This window comes from Aquarana catesbeiana, linkage group LG03 (assembly GCF_042186555.1).
Source record: "Aquarana catesbeiana isolate 2022-GZ linkage group LG03, ASM4218655v1, whole genome shotgun sequence".
Lineage (NCBI taxonomy): Eukaryota > Metazoa > Chordata > Amphibia > Anura > Ranidae > Aquarana > Aquarana catesbeiana.
The window spans coordinates 473,569,908-473,592,338 of record NC_133326.1 but is presented as its reverse complement, the minus strand read 5'-3'; the positions used below and the strand labels follow the sequence as shown (position 1 = coordinate 473,592,338).

General features: G+C 38.8%; 1 protein-coding gene across 9 annotated transcripts in view; it reads right to left on the bottom strand.

The window, feature by feature from the left end:
* LOC141132494 (protocadherin gamma-C5-like) overlaps positions 1–22,431 on the bottom strand; it is a 751,191-nt gene that overhangs the window by 490,144 nt on the left and 238,616 nt on the right. For 2 of the 9 annotated variants that reach the window (XM_073621015.1, XM_073621016.1), the window contains exon 1: positions 12,482–15,041. The exons of the other annotated variants lie outside the window; for them this stretch is intronic. In XM_073621015.1, coding sequence (XP_073477116.1) covers positions 12,482–14,842 — 2,361 coding nt within the window. In that variant the 5' untranslated portion in view covers positions 14,843–15,041. Of the gene's footprint in view, positions 1–12,481; positions 15,042–22,431 lie in introns of those variants that run through there. 9 annotated transcript variants of the gene reach the window in all.

Sequence of the window (22,431 nt, the reverse complement as noted above, 5' to 3'; positions counted from 1 at the left end):
GGAATGCTTTTAGCACAATCTGAAGTTCAAATATACAAAATATACATGCTAGTAAGGCTGCTTTCACACTGAGGCGCCTTACAGGCTCTATAGCTCTAAAAATAGCGCCTGCAAAGCACCTGTAAAGCGCCTTTCCTCTCACTCCAGTGTGAAAGACTAAGTGCATTTACACTGGTGCGGTGCGCTGGCAGGATGCTAAAAAAAGTCCTGCATGCAGCATCTTTGAGGCGCTGTAGGGGTGGTGTATACACCGCTCCTAAAGCGCCCCTGCCCATTAAATTTAATAGGCAGCCCCGCCGAAGCGCCGGCAAAGCGCCACTACAACGGTGCTTTGCAGGCGTTTTTAATCCTTTTTCCGCCATTAGCGGGGGTTAGAAGTCCCCCACTAGCAGCCGAAAAGCTCAGTAGAAATGACAGTAAAGCACTTCACCACCCGCCCGCCCCAGTGTGAAAGTGCCCTAAGAGTTTTTACAGTTTTGAGCAAGTCACTAATTTAGCATTTTCATTCGGTAATGTACTCCGCCAGCTGCTGCCTAGTACATTGTGTGTGGGCTGGATAGCACTTTTGTTTACTTCAGTATTCCTCTGCTCTCTTATTTTATGTGCATTAATCAAAAGTATTTGTTTTGGTAAAGGTTTTATATGGTTCAGCTGGTCAATGTAGTCCACTGTTGCTATCCTTGTCAGTATAGAAAATACCAGGCTGCAGTATTGTGGCATGTGCCCTAAAGCAATCACAGTATTGCCCTAGGTAGGCTTTACAAGAGAGGAAGTCCTTCAAAATGTGTGTGTCAGGGCTGGGCTCTCAGCCCTTCCTTCTCTGTGCTCAGGTTGTTCATCTGTCTGTTAATTGCCAGTACTCATCGTTCCACAGTGGCTCACCTGTTAATCATCTCCTGCTCATCAGTCTAGCCCACAGCCAGTCCCTTCTGGCTATTTAAACTGCCAGGTTAACTTTCTCAATGCCTTCACTTCAGTCAACATATCTAGAGACTCTCTGCTGTGTGCCTGTTGAAGACTTGCCTAGCTGACGTTCCTTCTACTGTAGTTCCTGATCCTGTCTGCTGCCTCTGACTATGCTGATCTCTGGCTTCCTGATTTCCTGGCTTGTTCTGACTACACAATTTGGCTACCGAACCCTGGCTATGTTTTGACTACGTTTACCAGGTGTACCATGTTTACCACTTTATTAAAAGGTGTGATTTTTACTACATTTTCTGTCTCCGTCTGTTTCATCGTTCCTGATAGTGTGTAGCCACATCCAGTGCATCACTGGCATATGGTGTCATCCAGGAGATTCCCTGCAAGGTCAGAATTGCAATAGCAGATGCTGTGAATGGTGTTAGTTAAGACACATGGTGGTGGCTACCATGTGTGTGTGCTTAACCAGCAGCATATAATCACCTTTCCAGCACTCCCCTGCACCTCTTTATTTGCTGCTAGAAGTGAGGAAAGAAGGCTCTGTGTAAGCTCTGAGTTATTCAAGTTAAAACTTACACAGGGCACTGAACTATCTCCCTGCCCCAATGTGATAGCATTTGGCCAATCTCCAAGCATTATTTCAGTCACATGAGAGGAAAGAAAGTGAGTCACATGCTCCACCTTAACTAGAGTTACTGGGTATTTAACATCACTACTAGCAGTTGAATGAAGAAGCCCATAGACAAATAAAAGGTAAGGGCCTCTGTTGAAGATATTTGGGCTTGTGTCAATGGCACCAGTTTGACAAAGGTTTAAGATGCCTCTAAGATCGATCAGAACGCACTGACAGGTACATTTCACCTGCAATTAACCTCTTTCTGACTTGCATTTAGCCTGCTTTAGGTGGGATTTGCATTTTCATAGTATGGGAATGCAAAACCCATTTGAAGTGAACAAAAGCCCATCAACATAGGCCCTAAGTATAAACTGCTGGGTGGGGGGGGGGTATTAGAGCAAATCTGTTGTTTTGTGTTGTATAAGCAAAGCAAAGATTTGCTTTAAAGTGGAGCTCCACCCAAAAGGGGAAGCTCCGCTTATCTGCCATCTGCTGCCATTGGCACCTTTTGGGGTGGAGGGGGTATACCTGGTTCAGACCCCCTCCTCCTTCCTCCGCAGCCAGCCCATTTAGAGAGCGCAGCACACTTTGCGCATGCGTGGTAGAGAACTGGCTGTGAAGCCACACGGGTTCACTGTCGGTTTTCTTTAGTGGAGATAGTGGCGACAGCACCCGATAGCCGATTTACAAAATCGCCCCGGGTGAAGATATCACTGGATTCCTGGTAAGTGTCCTAATATTAAAAGTCAGCAGCTACACTATTTTCAGCTGCTGACTTTTATTTTTTTCTGCAGGAGCCTGGAGCTCCTCTTTAAACTGCAGATGCCAGAATAATTATAATCATATATAATTGTCTACAGTAAAAAGTTTGAACAAAAATTGTGCTAAAATCAATTAAGCCCAAGAAAAAATTACAAAAACAACTCTTCAAGAAAAAAAAAATTTAAATAATGATAACAGTACCTATGTGATTAAATCAAACAGTGTGGCCTGTTTTGATGGGCTTCAATTGGCCAATACAGCATGCCTTGATATCTGTTTGAAATGCTTCTGAGATCATTCAGAATTAATTGCAGGTGCGGTTAATATGCATTTGATCTGATTTAGTTGGTTTTGCATTTCTGTAGGCTTGTAGGGGTGAAAAATCAATTCAGGAACAAACAAAACCTTGCTAACATTGAACCCAAAACTGGTTCCCAAGCATGGATGAATAAATATGCACATGTGACAAAGACTATCGAAGCAGAACTAAATTGATTTAGCAGACAGTATGAAAAAAACTATCAGTAAATGGACCAAATCTTTGAATGAGCAGTTATCAACAGTCCTGACCATTTCAAAAGAGTTGCCACCGTTTTAACTCAAAGCAATAAGATATCAGTAATAACAAAAATATTACAATTAATCCAATTCTAGAAATCAACTAATGAACAAAGTGTACTTGGCTTACCACCACCAGCATTTAAATTGTAGACATCGTTATCAACAACAGTCACAATTAAAAGTCCACGTCAAGGTGAACATATGAAATCAGCAAAAATGTGATAGAGAAAAAGAATATAGCTATGAAGATTGTTTTTCTTTTTGCAAATAAACCAAAAGAAGAGCCACATGCAACAGGCATACATATTGTTTTGCCAGTTAGTGAATGTTTCTTACCTGTAAGCCATTAGCTTCCTGCAAACCATCTGCTTGTTGATTATTTGCCTCCACCAAATCATTTGTATCAATTAGATTGTCTGTGGGGACATTCTGGGCTGGTTTTAGATATGCAATTTCATTCTGTTTAGAATCAAGAGTCACACAAACATCATAGGAGAATGGAAAAGGTAAACTTGCATCACTGATCTCAGAGGGGCATCCCAGGGTGAATTGAGGATACACATTCCTACTATAATTTCCAATAGATGGAGGATTTATGACTGTCCTGCCCTTATAGATTACTATTACTATCAAAGTCACAATGAAGAAAACAGAAATCAGCACTATCGAAACAACTAGATAGAATGTCATATTAGAGGAATTTTCTGAGTTGTTGGTCTGAAGTCGTATCTCTGGTGAAACTTGCTGATAATTTTCAGCAACAACCAAACTCAACGTAACCGTAGAAGACAGTGATGGAACTCCATTGTCTTTTACCAGTACAATAATTTTTTGTCTTAAAGAATCCATTTCCCGAAGATCTCTTCCAATTCTGATTTCTCCACTGTACTGATTTATAGTAAATAGTGATGGTTCGGGAGCTTGTAGAAAATGATACGAAAGCCAGGCATTATGTCCAGAATCAGTATCCACCGCAATCACTTTTGTCACCAAATAACCTTTCTCGGCTGTGTGAGGAATAAATTCAAATGATGCTGAATTCTCAATATCTGATGATGGGTAAAGAATCTTCGGGACATTATCATTTTTATCTATGATACATATTCTGACTGTGACATTGCTGCTTAGAGGAGGGGATCCACTGTCTTTAGACATCACCTGGAACTGAAACTCATGTAACTGTTCAAAGTCGAATGCCCTCTGAGCATAGATAACTCCAGTTACTGAGTTTATGGACACATATGATGAAACTGGAATGCCATCTATGTTATTACTCAGGACAGAGTAACTCATTTTGGCATTTTCATCAATATCTTCATCTGAGGCCTTTATCCTACATATGGAGGTTCCCTGTGGATTATTTTCTTGCACGTAGACTGTATAAGCTGATTTCTCAAAAATCGGAGGATTGTCATTTACATCTAAGATGGTAAGTTGAATGGTTTTATTGGAGGAAAGCTGAGGAGATCCATTATCTGTGGCTTTAATTGTTATGTTGTAGTGAGAAGTTCTCTCTCTATCAATATCTCCTTCTGTTATCAATTTATAAAAATTGGTAGATGACACTTCTAGCTGAAAAGGTAATATTTCAGCGATTTCACATACAACTTCTCCATTCTCACCACTGTCTAAATCTTGTACATTAATAAGTGCTATAATTGTACCTAGTGGCGAATCTTCTTTAATAGTAGCTGAGACAGATGATATAGTTATTTCTGGAGCATTATCATTGATATCAACAATATTTATTAACACCTTACAATAAGCTGCAAGGCCTCCACCATCTCTGGCTTTGACAGTTATCTTATACCTATCTCTAACCTCATAATTTAAATCTCCTATTATTTTAATACTTCCACTTACTGCATCTATACTGAAGACAGAATAGAAATTTTCAGGAATTTCATGAAATGAATATGCTATTTGTGCATTTAAACCTTCATCTTCATCGAGAGCACTGAGTTGTAAAACCAAAGAATCAACAGGTGTGTTTTCATTTAAACTTATTTCATATGTATCTCTATTAAATTTAGGAAAGTTATCATTTACATCATGAACTATAATCTTGATAAGTGCAGTTCCCATTTTTAGAGGTTTTCCTCCATCTACAGCAGTTAAAATGAACTCATAAAGACTCTGCATTTCTCTGTCCAATGGTTTTTGCAGTATAAGTTCTGGAGATTTAATTCCATCAGTAGACATTTTGATTCCTAAAGTAAAGAACTCGTTTTCTTCAATCTTATAGTCCTGGACAGAATTGGTGCCTATGTCAGGATCCTCGGCATGTATCAAAGCAAGGTGTACTCCAGGTAATGCAGATTCACTAATTACTATGTCAAAAACATCTTTTGTGAAACTTGGAGAATTATCATTTACATCCTGAATGTCCACTTTAATTGTGTACAGATGTAAAGGATTTTCAATCACAGCTTCAAAGCTTATTATACAGCCTTGTTTAATCCCACATAATACCTCCCTATCTATTCTCTCTACAACATATAAGTCTCCATTTTCTAAATTAACATTGAAATATTGGATTTTACCTCTTGAAAAAATGTGGAAATTTCTAAGTGACAGTTCCTTTGCATTCAGTCCCAGATCCTTTGCAATGGTTCCTATTGTGGATCCTTGTTTTAGTTCCTCAGGTATTGAATAGTGAAGCTGAGCAAATAGAAGCTTAAATGTAAAGAAAATAAGGAATGATACTACCTGGAAATCCATTTTTATCCTTGGTTAACGGATCAATTTCTGGTTTGATCTTCCTTTAACACATCCAATATACAAATTCTGTTAAGCTGAAAAATATTTGCTGCAAGAGCATGAGTTCATATTCTGTATTGTTCCTTGTAGAATTTTATTGTGACAGTGCACTAAAAAGCAGGATTTTTATGTACGGAGCTGCAATATGCAGGCAAATATCGCCACTCAGAGTTTAAAAAAGGAACTGCAACAGCACGCTTTGCAGCACAAAATGTAAATGAAATTGACAAAAGGGTGTCACAATTATTAGTCTGTCAGTGCTAAATAAAAAACAGCTTCACACTGACAGCACTAAGGATGCAAAAAAAATAAATAAACCTGAAAATTTGAAATAAGCCAAAAATATTTCAGTTTTAGTTTTTATTTCATTCTCTATAATGTATTGGTGTTTTATTTTCCCAGGGACAAATATTGGAATATTGGAAATAAGTTTAATTTTGGAATGAAACAATGATGTTACTGTATACAGTCCCATTTTTCAAACCTACAAACACATTATTCTTTATGGTATGAAAATTTTAGTGATTATTATAGCTAGGAATGTATGTTCCAAAACATGGAAAGCAAACATAAAAAATAAAAATACTATTGTTAATTTCAATTGATTTCTATCTGTTTTTGAGCTCTACAGGTAAAAATTCTCCCCCTTTCCAACTTATTCACATATATTTTATTCTTTATGCAATTTTAGACTTTATCTGCCATACACAAGGTATTCTGCCAGTCAGATATAAAAACATTTGGTGGACTGGTCCAAAATAATTTGGTAGTGGGTGGGGGGGCAGATTATGGTTTGGGGTTGTTTTCAGGGGTTGGGCTTGGACCCTTAATTCCAATGAAGAGAACTCTTAAGGTGTCAGTATACCAAGACATTTTGGACATTTTTTTGCTCCCAACTTTGTGGGAACAGGCTGGGGATGGCCCCTTCCTGTTTCAACATGACTGCACACCATTGTACAAAGCAAGGTCCATAAAGACATGAATGAGCGAGTTTGGGTTGGAGGAACGTGACTGGCCTGCACAGAGTCCTGACCTCAACTCAATAGAACACCTTTGGGATGAATCAGAGCGGAGACTGCAAGGCAGGCCTTCTCATCCAACATCAGTGCCTGACCTCACAAATGCGCTTCTGGAAGAATGATCAAACATTCCCATAGACACACTCCTAAACCTTGTGGGCAGCCTTTGTAGAAGAGTAGAAGCGGTTATAGCGGCACAGGGTGGGCCAATGCAATATTGAACCCTATGGACTAAGACTGGGATGCCATTAAAGTTCATGTTCATGGAAAGGCAGGCGTCACAATACTTTTATTTATAATAATAGTGTATATATCTTAAGAACCAGTAGCATAAGAGTATTAAAAAATAGTGCAAAATGAAAGAATGGAGAATGAATACAAAAAGTAATAAACTGTCAGCTGTGAATAGTGGCTATCATTTATTAAACAAATGCAAGTAAACTGTCAGCCACTTAAAAAAATAATCCTTCAGTGATACCCATCACCTTTCTAATTCTCTTCTTTCTCCTATTTTAGCAGCATCCCATTATACTATTACTCATCATTTGCCACCTCAAGAAACAATCTATACTAGAAATCCTACAGGTCAGTACTTTTAATAAAAGACCTATTTGTGTTGATTTGCTAAAGTAATTAAAACTGTTAACTTTGCAAAGAGTTTGAACCTATGAAAAAAGGTGAAGATATGTTCACCCAATCATAAATTAACCTTGGAGTCTTTCCAAAAAATGTAACATTGGGAAGTTATAGTAAATGAGTTAACAGTACTCTGCATTACTAAGTTACTTGATTCACTGGCCACCGGATCCAAGGTTCTTCACTGCTGGGACCTCTTGCCAATATTAGTGCATCTCAGGTTCTCTGTGAAATCCTCATAGCCTTACATATGACCTACATGTGGCATAGGAGTAGCACTAAGGCCCCTTTCACACTGGGGCGGTGGGGGCGTCGGCGGTAAAACAGCGCTATTTTTAGCGCTGTTTTACCATCGTTTTTGCGGCTGTATTCACCCGCTAGCGGTGTGGTTTTAACCCCCGCTGGCGGCCGAAAAAGGGTTAAAACCATTCGCATAGTGCGGCTATAGCCGCGGTATTGCCGCGGTATAGCCGCGCTGCCCCATTGATTTCAATGGGCAGGAGCGGTTTAGGAGTGGTGAATACACCGCTCCTTCACCGCTCCAAAGATGAGGCTTGCAGGAGTTTTTTTCTTCTCCTGCCAGCGCACCGCTTCAGTGTGAAAGCCCTCTGGCTTTTACACTGAACAAACAGCAGCGGCTGTTTTGGGTCGGTTTGTAGGCGGTATTTTTAGCGCAATAACGCCTGCAAACCGCCCCAGTGTGAAAGGGCTCTAAGGTTGGCTATAAGTCCTCGCAATAGAGCTTACTAGGTTATGCAAAAAGTAATTCAGATGCAAAAGGCCATACAATTTAGTATTTAAAACCCCTACATCTCCCAACTCTTGATTGGTTTATCAGCCAGATCAAGGTACGCAAACTAAATTTAGGAAAGCAATATTCTATATTGATTTGAAAGATCAAACTGCAGAAAAAAGAATGGACAGAAAAAAATGTAACTAGAGAAGAAGTAATTCAAGCCTTGCATTCAAAATGTGAAGCGTAATAAAAGAATAAAGTATGTCATCAATTAATGGGGGTTAGGTGCTGAAATATTACAAATAAAAGTATCTGAAATGAAAATGCAGATCATAGTTACATAGTTACATAGTAGGTGAGGTTGAAAAAAGACACAAGTCCATCATCTCCAACCTATGTGTGTGATTATATGTCAGTATTACATTGTATATCCCTGTATGTTGCGGTCATTCAGGTGCTTATCTAATAGTTTCTTGAAACTATCGATGCTCCCCGCTGAGAACACCGCCTGTGGAAGGGAATTCCACATCCTTGCCGCTCTTACAGTAAAGAACCCTCTACGTAGTTTCCGTTTAAACCTCTTTTCTTCTGATTTTAATGAGTGGCCACGTGTCTTGTTAAACTCCCTTCCGCGAAAACGTTTTATCCCTATTGTGGGGTCACCAGTACGGTATTTATAAATTGAAATCATATCGCCTCTCAAGCGTCTCTTCTCCAGAGAGAATAAGTTCAGTCCTCGCAACCTTTCCTCATAACTAATATCCTCCAGACCCTTTATTAACTTAGTTGCCCTTCTTTGTACTCGCTCCATTTCCAGTACATTCTTCCTGGGGACTGGTGCCCATAACTGGACAGCATACTCTAGGTGCAGCCAGACCAGAATCTTGTAGAGCGAGAGAATTATCGTTTTATCTCTGGAGTTGATCCCCTTTTTAATGCATGCCAATATCCTGTTTGCTTTGTTAGCAGCAGCTTGGCATTGCCTATCATCTACTAGGACCCCCAGGTCCTTTTCCATCCCAGATTCCCCCAGAGGTTCTCCCCCCAGTGTATAGATTGCATTCATATTTTTGCCACCCAAATGCATTATTTTACATTTTTCTACATTAAACCTCATTTGGCATGTAGTTGTCCACCCCATTAATTTGTTCAGATCTTTTTGCAAGGTTTCCACATCCTGCGGGGAAGTTATTGCCCTGCTTTGCTTAGTATCGTCCACAAATACAGAGATTGAACTGTTCACCCCATCCTCCAGGTCATTTATGAACAAAATAAATAGGATTGGTTCCAGCACAGAACCCTGGGGGACCCAACTACCCACCTCTGACCATTTCGAGTACTCCCCATATATCACCACCCTTCGAACTTGCCTTTGTAGCCAGTTTTCAATCCATGTACTCACCCTATGGTCCATGCCAACGGACCTTATTTTGTACAGTAAATGTTTATGGGGAACTGTGTCAAATGCTTTTGCAAAATCCAGATACACCACGTCTACGGGCCTTCCTTTATCTAGATGGCAACTCACCTCCTCATTGAAGGTTAATAGATTGGTTTGGCAAGAACAATTCTTCATGAATCCATACTGATTACTGCTAATGATACTGTTCTCGTTACTAAAATCTTGTATATAGACCCTTATCATCCCCTCCAAGAGCTTGCATACTATTGAGGTTACTATTGAGGTCTGTAATTCCCAGGGAAGTATTTTGGGCCCTTTTTAAATATTGGTACATTGGCTTTTCTCCAATCAATGTTAAGTTTCCCAAGTCTAATTTTAATTCTGTCCCTCGTTAACCATGGAGGTGCTTCCTGTGATGTGTCATAAGGATAAACACTGCAGTTTTGGTTACTGAAGCCCCCCCCCGATTCCCTTGTGAAGACTGAGGAGAAGAATAAATTCAATACCTTTGTCATCTCCCCATCCTAATTGGAGTTAAGCCATCAGGACATTTGTTCGCTCTTTTAAATTTATTACCCAATCGGATGATTTGGCTAATGCCCTTATTTAATATGATCTTAAAGCAAACCCATCTCTCGTGTTCTTTGTTCCTAATATTTTATCCCAATTCATGCCTTCTAACAAGGTTCGTAGTTTAGGGAAGTTGGCTTTTTTTTTGAAGTTTTGAAATTCAGTGTCTTTGTATTCCACTTATGTTTCCTATTTGTGCGATTTATACTGAAGCCAATTGACCTGTGATCGCTGTTTCCTAAATTGCCCCATATTTCCACATCCGTGATCAGGTCTGTATTGTTGGTAATCAGTAGATCCAGTAACGCTTTATTTCTAGTTGGTGTGTCATCTACCATGAAATTGTCCTGCGAGACATTTGGGAACTGGCGAGCCTTTGACGAATGCATGGTTCCCTCCACCCAGTCTATGTCTGGATAATTAAAATCCCCCATTATGATAACACTTCCCATGCTTGCTGCTAATCCAACTCGTTGATAGAAGATCTGTCTCCCCCTCCTCCCTCAGGTTAGGGGGCCTATAGCATACTCCCAGTAATATTTTCCCCTAAGCTTCATCCCTTTGGAGCTCTACCCATAAGGATTTCACCTCCTCCCTAGCTCCCTTAGTTATGTCATCTCTCACATTCACTTGTACATTATTCTTGATATATAGGTATACTGCTCCCCCTTTTTTACCCTCTCTATCCCTGCGATAAAGGGTATACCCTTGAATTGTTGCCAGCCAATCATGAGAGCTGTTGAACCAGGTCTCTGAAATTCTCACAATTCACAATTCTCAAAATCCAAATCCTCCTTGTACAACAGTATCTCTAGTTCACCCATCTTGTCCACCAGGCTCCTGGCATTGGTGAACATGCCACGTAGTTTAGACCGGTCGCATACTAACCTCTTATTGGGTGTTCCGAGATTGCAACTAGGACTTGTTACTATACTTATCTTGGGTTTATGTGCTTTAGTCAACCTACCACTAATGCCCCCAAATACTACCCTCTGGAATATGTTCCGCGCTGAATATCTCTACCTCTGCCCCCTCGTCGCCTAGTTTAAAAACCCCTGTAACTTTTTGGCCATCTTTACTCCCAGCTGATCTGCACCCTCCTCATTTAGGTGCAGTCCGTCCCTTCTATAGTACTGGCCCAAACCCCTCCTTACTACACCAGCTCTTCAGCCACTTGTTTACTACCCTAATCACCCTCTGCCTTTCTGGTGTGGCTCGATGTAAGGGTAGTATTCCTGAGATCCTTTTCCTCAATTTAGCTCCCAAGTCCCTAAAATCGTTCTTTAGGACACTCCATCTGCCTCTGACGTTGTCATTGGTGCCAATGTGCACCATGACAGACAAGTATTCTCCAGCCTCTCCCAGTAATCTGTCCACCAGATCCGTGATGTGCCGACCCAAGCGCCCGGTAGACAACATACAGTTCGTCGCTTCAGGTCTTTGTTACAGATTGCCCTCTCTGTCCTTCTAAGAATTAAGTCCCCTACCACCAGTTTCCTTTCCCTTCGCTTCCCCCCCACTCTCACTGGAGGAGTTCTTCCCCCGGCAGCTAGGAGAGTCCCTCAGCTCCAGCAGTGCTGGCCCCTGACTGGTTTCACCAATGTCACTAAATGGAGCGTACTTATTGGGACGCTCCAGCCCTGGATCAGCCTCCCTGGCACTTCCCCCTCTATCCTTCCTGACTGTCACCCATCTACTCTTTCCTAGTGCCTGCACCTCTTTGTCTCCACCCGCCTCTGTGCTGGCCCCTGCCGCCACCTGCCGTGTACGTTCCTGGCTCTCCTTTAGTATGGAGGGACTTTTCAGTGCTGACAGTTGCTTCCCCAGATTCAGAACCTGGGCTTCCAGGGAAATAATGTGCTTACATTTTGCACAGCAGTATTCACCCTCGATCGGATGATCAAGGAACACAAAATGTACACCGAGTCACATCTCCACTCCCACTGGGCATCGTACCTACTAATTTAATGAGGATTAGGGATTATACCCTGTTCAAATTACCTAACAACTAGCTTCCTGGCACTAATACTCAACAAGACAATACACAGGTCCTCAACAAGACAATACACAGGTACTCGCTGACCAACGTGCACTCCCAGACACTAGCAGACCCACGTGCACACACACACAATATACAAGTACTAACGATCCACACACACACTAATCATAATATATATCAATTCAAAATCCAAAAAGCCATACAAAAAAGCATATTATTTAAAGATACTCTAGAAATTTTAGAAATATCTTTTTCATCGTTACACAATAGTAACCAAACACTTTCTTTGTAAACGATATTACTGTATAAAGAAGGTTTGTTGTAAATATAAAGATTTATGAATTTTCATCTACATAAACAAAATGTTTGGACATTTAAAGGCCCCGACAAGTCTGCTAATACAACACTTATTTACATATTTTAACTCAGTCAAGGTGATTCTCTGTTTAATGAATTAAAAAACAAAATGTGTCTATCTGAAAGTAATAAAATGTCTTACCTGTTGGGTTCCTGCTTCTGCAGTACTGTTTGCTACTATTGAATCACCTGTGTCTATGAGATTGTCTATGGGAACATTCTGGGCTGGTTTGAGATATGCAATTTCATTCTGCTTTGAGTCAAGAGTCACACACACATCATATGTGAATGGAAAAGGTAAACTTGTATCACTGATTTCAGAAGGACATCCCAAGGTGAACTGAGGGTACACATTCCTACCTACTGTTCCAAAGGTTGTGGAAATATTAGTTTTTCTACACTTATAAATGACCATAATTATCACTGTTACAATAAACAAAAGCGAAATCATAGCTATGGAAACAACAAGATAAAATGTCATATTGGATGAATCAGAATAACTTGGCTGGCGTTTCATCTCTGGTGCAATTTGCTGAAAATGATCAGCAACAACTATATTCAAGGTGACAGTAGATGACAGGGATGGAACTCCATTGTCCTTTACCATAACCACCATTTTCTGTCTAATAGAATCTGTATCTGGAAGGCTTCTTCCTACTTTGATTTCACCATTGTGTTGACCAATTATGAATAAGGTTGGATCAGGAATTTGCAGTAAGTGATAAGAAAGCCATGCATTATGTCCAGAGTCAGCATCCACTGCTATTACTTTAGTCACTAGATAACCTTTCTCAGCAGAGTGAGGGATAAATTCAAATAATGCTGATTCCTCAGTGTCTGGTGATGGGTACAGAATTTTGGGAGTATTATCATTCTTATCAATGATACATATCCTTACTGTGACATTGCTGCTTTGTGGTGGTGATCCGCTGTCTTTAGCCATCGCCTGGAACTGAAACTCACGTAACTGTTCATAGTCAAATGATCTCTGAGCATAAATAATCCCAGTTACTGAATTTATGGAAACATATGATGATACTGGGATACCTTCTATGTTATCACTAATAATTGAGTAACTAATTTTAGCATTTTCATTGATGTCATAGTCTGATGCATGAAGACTATGTATTGAGGTGCCTTGTAGATTATTTTCTTGGATACATACTATATAACTTGCCTTCCCAAAAATTGGTGGGTTATCATTCACATCTAACACAGTCAAATGAATAGTTTTGTTGGTTGAAAGTTGAGGAGAACCATTATCAAATGCTCTAATCAAAATATTGTATTCTGGTGTTTTTTCTCTGTCCAGATTTATTGAAGTTAAAAGTTTATAGTAACTGGAAGATGATAATATTAGCTTAAAGAACAAGTTGTCAGAAATTTCACATGTGACCTCGCCATTCTCCCCACTATCCAAATCTTGAACACGAATTAATGCTATAACTGTATCGGGTGGAGAGTCTTCTGGAACTGTGGATGAAAGAGATGTGATCAACATTTCAGGAGCATTGTCATTGATATCAGTAATCAGTATTGTTACTTTGCAATGAGCGGCAAGGCCCCCACCATCTTTGGCTTCCACTGTGATTTCGTAACTTTCAGTAACTTCATAGTCCAGATTTCCAATCAAGGTGATGTCTCCATTTACAGAATCTATAGTAAAGATATGACGTGCATTTTCAGTAATATCACGAAATGAGTATGTAATTTGTGCATTAGAACCTTCATCTTCATCAGCAGCATTTAACTGTAAAACTGGAAATCCAGCTGGAGCATTTTCTTTGATGCTTATTTGATAGGTGTTCTTTGTAAACTTTGGAAAGTTATCATTAACATCATGAACAATAATCTTAATAAGAGCATTCCCTGTCTTTGGAGGTTTTCCACCATCCCAAGCAGTCAAAATCAGTTCATAAAGACCTTGTTTTTCTCTGTCCAGGGATTTTTCTAAAATAAGCTCCAGATCTGAAGCCACTCTTTCTTCTAGTGCAAAATAGTCATTGTTACTTAATGTATATCTTTGCACAGAATTATCTCCAAGGTCAGGATCCTGTGCACGGCCCAAACTAAGACGCACTCCAGGTAATGCAGATTCACTAATCACTATGTCAAAAACATTTTTTGAAAAACTAGGAGGATTGTCATTCACATCCTGTATTTCCACCTTAATTGTGTACAGATGTAAAGGATTTTCTATTACGGCTTCAAAGCTTATTATACAGGTCAGTTTGATCCCACATAGCATTTCTCTGTCTATTTTTTCTGCAATATATAACTCCCCATTGTCCAGATTAACACTAAAATATTGTATTTTACCTTGTGTGATCACATGGAAATGTCTCTGTGATAATTCCTTTGCATTCAATCCCAAATCTTTTGCAATGTTTCCTATAGGAGATCCTTGTTTCAGTTCTTCAGGTATGAAATAGTGAAGCTGAGCATAAATAAGTTTAAATATAAAGAAAGAGAGTATAAATACTACCTGCAATGTTGGTTTCATTTTATCTCTTTTAGCAGTCTTCTTTCTCAGGATTCTGAAATTTTACTGAAGCCAATAAAAGGACCTGATCCAATATTAATTCATTAGCAGTGGTAAAAACTAATATCCATCCTAATACCCATGCATAAGCGAAAAGTCCAGATAAAGAGCAGAGTAGAAAATCCTGCTGTGTCTACTCTTGCAGATCTGCAATGACACTGTATTTTAAATCAGGTGTCTTTTAAAAACTGTACACTGAAGTACAATCTTAGTCCAACAGTGTCACTTAGAGTAAGACTGTGGAACTGCACCAATATTCCTAATACACTACATTTCTTTGACTGCAATACCTCAATAACCACAGCTATATTATATAATATTTTACTTTTATTATGCTTCCAAAACTAAACTAACTAAACTAACTAAAACGAAATTATCTTGAACTATTTTGTAGAAAATAAAGTTGCTACTTTCTACTAAGGTATTTGTATCTACTAATCATGGTATTCATAGGGCTTCTTTAGATGTGTTTTGTGTTTAAAGAGGAATATATCATTTATGCCTCATAGCTTTTCTGTAACTTTACAAATCAGCATCATTAAATTTCTGATGTATCACAGTAATAATTTATGTATTTATTTTTCTTTAAAGTATCATTAAACGGCTCTTTTTTGCACTCTGTTCTGCATTCTAGTCAAATGCACAATATCTCTTGATCTCCCTGAGAAAATCGCACTTGGATGAATGAACTCATCAATGTGCTGCATGCAGAAGGAAAGCAGTTCCTTGGTCTTCCCTCCTCCATTCATCATTCATTAAGACTATTGTAGCTTTGTAACTTACTAGCAGCTCACAATCTGACAAGCAGGAAAAGAAAGATGGACTGTGGGAGACGTGTACATTACAGTCTACAACATAAAGATTACTGCACAGGCAACAGTACTTACATTTGATTTTTTATGACTGTAAGTAGATGCTGGCCCTAGACTGTCGACAAATGAAGAAAAAGGAATTCTAAGAAGTCCTCTAAATGTTAGTAGTACAGTGTCAGAAGTACAAAAAACATTATTTAGCATGCATGTCAAAAATCTTGTGGTTAGCTGTAACTTATGTATCTACACTGCAATGACCAACTGTCTATTTTATAGTTGTAACAGCGTAAAACCATATAAAAAATTAGCTGATGTGTAAGATTTTTTTTTTCAGATTTACTGTATTCCTTTGCTATTCCATTGGTGGCTAATTTAGTCTATGTTAAAGTGTATGGTAACCCTAACAATGAACTTCACTTATTTGCTCACTTTAATCCTTTTAAATTTACCATTGAAAGAATTGTGTTATATCTAATAACCTCCCTGGCGGTATGATTATTTAAGATTTTTGCGTCTCAAAGCGGTACAATTCTTTTGCATAGAAATTTGGCGTTTTATATTGTAGGTCTGTAATTCTTAGCAATAACACACTTAGATCTGTCCACCAAGAGTCTAGTAGATATCCCGGGTATGATGAAGTTTGAAACACAAAATCATAAATTATAATATAATAAATAAATATAAATAATTAAAAAAAATAATAATATAATAATAATAATAATAAAATAAATTTCCCCACGATTCACTATCGTTCAACTCTGCAAGTGTTCTAATTTACTATCGCTGTTTTCTAGCTGGTCTAAAACCACTTTTGACATAAAGGGACACTTTTTGGTTGCTATGGACAATCTCAAGTTTCCAGGCAGAAAGAACAGTATATATAATATAAAACTGCATGCAGGGCATGGGCCCAAGCACTGGGGACAAAAGGGAAGTGAAATGATTTCATACAGTACTGTAATCTGTAAGATTACAGTACTGTATGTGTTATGATTTTTACATTTTTTAATTTGCCGCCAGACTCCGCCCCCGTGAGTCGCGACCCTCGCAGGCAACGGAGCCTGGCACAGAGAGGCTTCGGGCAGAGGACGGAGCCCGCAGACACCACGGGGGGACGTCGCAGGGTCCTGGGGACAAGGTAAGTAACCTGCACCAGGATCCTGAGATGCAATCCCGAGTGTGGCTCGGGGTTACCGCTAATGGTGCTGAAATTTAACCCCGAGCCACATTCGGGAATACCGTCAGGGAGGTTAACTGAAAACCACCTGTGCTCTCTGCCTTTTCTAAACATTGCTAATTATTTTCCCAGATATCTCTATGGACTACAGGCACCTCATTCCTGTGTTATAGAGAAGAGGAGAGAAGAGGTGTTCTCTAGTCCTTTAATTCCTACATAGTTTCTGTTCATTGAGAGAGCCTTTTTACCCATAGAACAGAAAGTTTGTAAATAGCAGGATCAACAGGTGAAAATGGAAAAAAACTAATGAAGCTACCACATCTAAGGACTAGTATGTTATAATATATTACATTTTTGTTCTCATGCTTAGAAATATATGAAAGAATTCTATAGTGTAGAATTAACTGTTGTAGAGTTGAAGAAAGTACTTCACCCTTATTTGAAATGTGTAAGGCCCCTTTCACACGAGCTTGTCCGTTTTGAAGGACTCCGCTTGCTCAGCGGGGATTGATCCATTGATCTCTGCTGAGCAGGTGGATGACAGGTCAGACAGACCTGTCAGAGCCCCGCTCTCCTATATGGGGAGATCCTCAATGGCCATTTTCATCCGACCCCATCCGATCTGATCCGCCAGCCGGATGGAAAAAAGCATCTTCATCTGTCTGGATTTGGCGGACAGGATCGAATTGGATAGCGGTGGATGTCAGCGGGCATGTCACCGCTGACATTCGTCGCTCCATAGAGGTGAATGAAGCGTCCGATCGGGTCCATCGGAAAAACGGACAGGTGTACCTGATCGGACAGTATGTGTGAAAGGGGCCTAATGCACACTTTGAAACTTTAGGATGACAACTAATAACATATGAATGATGTATTTACTTCTGGTATTTGCAAAATAAAATGTGCCGTTATTGAATTACAGAAACATTAAAAAAAAACTGCCACCCCATAATGATTAGGGTCTACAATTTATTAATGTATTTTACTTGCTAATGTTTTAGTCTAAGGATAAATTTACTGCTGTCCCGCATGTGTTCTAATGGAAACAATAATTCGTTTTCGGTTAATAACATATTCAGGGAAAGTTTACAGGTTTATAAACTGATGTTTCATATTATTTTCTTAATTCTTTTATAGAAAAATTATATTTTACAAAAAAACAGTATTGTTTGCCTGATACTATATTTATAAAGGATTCCGCTCTTTCTATTAAGAAGATGAGCGCAACTTTTGTGTCTGGCAAACTGGGTTATTTCACTAGGAAATATTACAAAATGAGCAGGAAGGTGTGTCCACATACTTTTATTAAGTCAGGTCTCTGCTTAACACAACAGCTGCTCAGCACATTTACATGATATTAATGTTATCAATGTGTGTTAGTATTTTATATATAACAATTAATGGATCTGCTTAGTACATGCACAGGCTCTGCTCTCTGCTTTGCAGTGCAGTTTTGTTAAGAAGGAAGGCTGAAATTCATAAGCGAGAGCTCCAAAGAATGTACAGTGCCTTGAAAAAGTAATCATACCCCTTGAAATTTTCCACATTGTGTCATGTTACAACCAAAAACTTAAAAATGTATTTTATTGAGATTTTTATGTGATAGACCAACAAAAAGTGCCACATTATTGTGAAGTGGAAGGAAAATGATAAATGGTTTTCAAAATGTTTTACAAATAAATATATGAAAAGTCTGGCATGCATTTGTATTCAGCCCCCTTTACTCTGATACCCCTAAGGCCTCATATACACTGCTGCTGCTAAACGGACATTTAGGAGCAGTTGGGCATTTTTTTCAACTGCTCCTGAATTCTCCTCTATGTTATCCTATCAGTACATGTACACAGGGTCGTTTAAAGTCGTTTCTAGGCAGTTGAGTTTAGAGGCTTTTTTTGGAATGCAAAAAAATGGGTTCAGAAGCTGAGTTTAGAGGCATTTCAAGCACCAAACGCTTCTAAACGCAGCTAAACGTGGCTAAACGCAGTATCTCACGTTTAGCCGCATTTAGCCACATTTCATTTACAGGCATTTTAAATTTTTTGCTATTTTGAAAAAAAAAAAAAAAATATATATATATATACATATATATATATATAAACGCAAACGCGACAGAACGTTGCTAAACACAGCATGTAAACGCGGCAAAACAGACGTTTTAAACGTGGGTTACTATCTGTCAAGTTTAATCATTCAGGAGAGGTTGTAAAAACATTCCGTGTACATGAAGCCTAACTAAAATCTAGGGAATCCAATTGCCTTCGGAAGTCACCTAATTAGTCAATAGAGTTCACCTATGTGTAATTTAATCTTAGTATAAATACAACTATTCTGTGAAGCCCTCAGAGGTTTGTTTCAAGCCACTGTAAACATACTTAAGATACTGCAATAATATTTCAAAAATACATGTGTAATGGAAATTTGTAAGTTCTGTATATAATTGTATTGTATTTTGTATGTATCGCACACTGCCCTCACTGTGCACACGGCACTAATAATGTTTTCAGTACATGTTTACATTCTTTTGAGTCCTGATTAGAATTAGCCTGCCTATGTAACGCCCCTTGTTACCATAAACGTACAATTGTAATATTAATGTGATACCTACGTAATCATGTGCATAAAAACCTTCAATTGCGTCATAATAAAGCAGAACAGTTATTTGGAAAGATGCTGAGCGTATCTTTTGTGTCTGTTCCCTACTGCAGTAGTTATTATTAATTTGGAACCACTAATCAATATGAGGATAGGAGTTGCCTATCATCAATTTAACCGAATCAGTATGGCGAGCTTTGCCTTAGGAGGGGATTCCAGGTGACCCTGAGTATCCGAAACGAGGAGCTTGAGACGATCCGGGAATTTCTGATAATCAGCCGGCTGAGGTAAGCCTTTTGCTTACATGTGAGTTATCAGACTACCTTGATCGGTAAGGCATTTTCGGGATAAAGGGTACCTATTTTACTCCCCTTAATCGAACTGTATTGATTGGTGGTTATATGTTATGTTGTCCCTGTCTACTGTCCATTGGAGTGTTATAGAAAAGAAAGGGAAGAATAGTGCTGTTCACAGGTATATGTAGTAAATCTGCTAGATATAGTAGTTTAGAGGCAAGAGGGTATAGGCACACGTAGAGAAGAGAGAAGACTGGCCAGTCATTATGGGCATTGAATTAAGTAAGGGAATGAAGGGTAAGAGACCCTCAAAAATGCCCAGCGCAAGAGGAGCGCTATATATGAACCAAAGGTGCGGTTCCGCCTATACTGAGCCCCTAGATTAATGGTTAGAGTGGACATGGATCCACAATGGGTAACTGGGTTACCAAGGTCCACAGGGACCAAGAATCATGCAGAGTAAACAGCTAGAGAAACAGCTATCTATGTGAGTAGCATGGATCAAGGGTGACATTAACACTAGACAGAAAAGGGACATTTTCATGTTAAGTTGTGGGATGAATTTGGAGTCAGGCACTACAACTAGTAAAATCAGAAACAGAGAAATGAGAGGTAAAACAGAATACTTTATATGTTGTCAGAGAGAGAAGATGGAATGAGTACTCTGGCTGCCCATCTGATCATAGAAGCTAGATATAAAAGATATCTGAACAAAATAAGGAATGCAGAATTTAGGCAGGGAAATATTAAAGAGTTAAAAGAAATTGAGAGAATGATATGCATGTGTTGTGTACAAATGGGAAAAAGTAAACGATTTTAGAGAGATATTGGTGTATGTGTGTGCGAATGCTGGGACCTTTAGTTCTATTGCTTGTGTGTGTCATGTACGCAGATGTGACCCCCTCCTTTGTGCTCTCCTGAAAGAATGTCCCTGAGAGGTCAGTGATAAGCTGGAAGGACACCATGCCAATTTCAGTTTTTTAGACAAAACATGTGCCGGGTTAACGAATCTAATGGAAAACAATGTGATCACAATTATTTTGAATCTGTTTTCTAAACATGGTAAAATGAAGGTTGCATTTAACTGTGTATTACACAAATTGAATATCCTTTGATAGTGGAAACAGTGCATTTAAAAAAGGGAAATTAAGTAAAATTAAGTAATAATGAGTATTCATTTCTAATATGAGTTTAACAATTTTATTAATAATATAGATATATTGAAACTGGTTTAGACAACCTTTGGTTGGAAATGAAATCCAGGTTATTGGGGAAATTTGTAAAAATTGGATTAGTTTAGATTAAGATAACAATTTTGTAATTTTACATTTATACAATAAGCCATTTTTGAGAGAAAAAAAGATTAAGATGAGGTTGTTATTTGGAATACAGCTGAAATAATATTTAACAAAGCCAAGATGGATGGGATACATAATGAAATTTTAAGGTTTTTGATAATAACTTGATGTGCGGTCCATGATGTGAGAGTAATAATAAGTGGAATTTGGATGTAACAGACCCATCACATCAAGTCCACACACCCTGTTAGGATAGATGCCACCTGCAGCCAGTTGTTTTATAGTTTTTGATGCTTTCTGGTCCATCATACAGATTACTGGTCCTTTTGTTTTTATTTATTTTTATTTTTGAAATCCAAAGCAGAATGTGTGGATTGTGAAATGATGTGCCCCTTTTTCTTGTAAGTACTGTGGTATAAGCAGAAGAATATTTTGGATTTATGGGCATCTCTGCATGACCGCAAGGTATTGTTATCATTTATTATAATATTGCCAGGAAGAAGTTGTCTTTTGAAACATGAAACTGGAGTTCTTACACAAACAGTGTGATAGAAAACAAGCCATTGTAATATATTTATGTAGCTGGACCCAGTAATGAAGGGTTCACCCTGATATATCAGAGCTGTAGCTTTTATGCAAAGGTGCTATTATACAAAGTTAGATATTTGTTTTGGTCAAACATTTAATTTTTAATGGTCCGACATTATGCACAGCAAATATACAGCTAACTAAATGTTTGCCTAATGAAAGGTTTAAAATATGAGTTTGTTTATGTACAAATCTAACAATGAAAAATGCGTACATTTGAATCCAGCCACCTTACTGCCTCTATTGGAGGAGGTTGGAGACAAAGGAAGACACATGTGTTAAATTGATGATGTAGGAATCAGCTGCTGTGAGCCCAGTGCGGGACACACTCCCTGAAGACCCAGATATTACATTTTTTGTAGATTTGAGTATGCAGTTTATCACCCAGAAGGATACTCTGTATTCAAAGTTATTGGATCCTTTTTCCCCAGCTCCAGAAGCAGAGCTCCATGTTTTAGCAAAGCCTGTGAGCTATAAAAAGAGTGTATATTTATATAGATAGTCGAGATATAGAGAGCTTTTGGTTCCATTTAAAAGGGCCAGAAGTTTGTTTTTACTTTGGCAGGTAAACCAACCAAGCATGCCAAGTTAATTTGATCGGCTGTTTTCAGCCTTCCAGGTTCTTGCTGAGGTAGCCATATTAACTTTCACACATGGAAGCAGACCAGGTGACTAAGGATGCTGCATTTACAGCCCCAGACACTTGATGGGTCTGTGCAACTCACAGATTCCACCCTAGTTCTGACCCAGTATAGCTGGGATTAATAATTCAACTTTAAGGACCCCA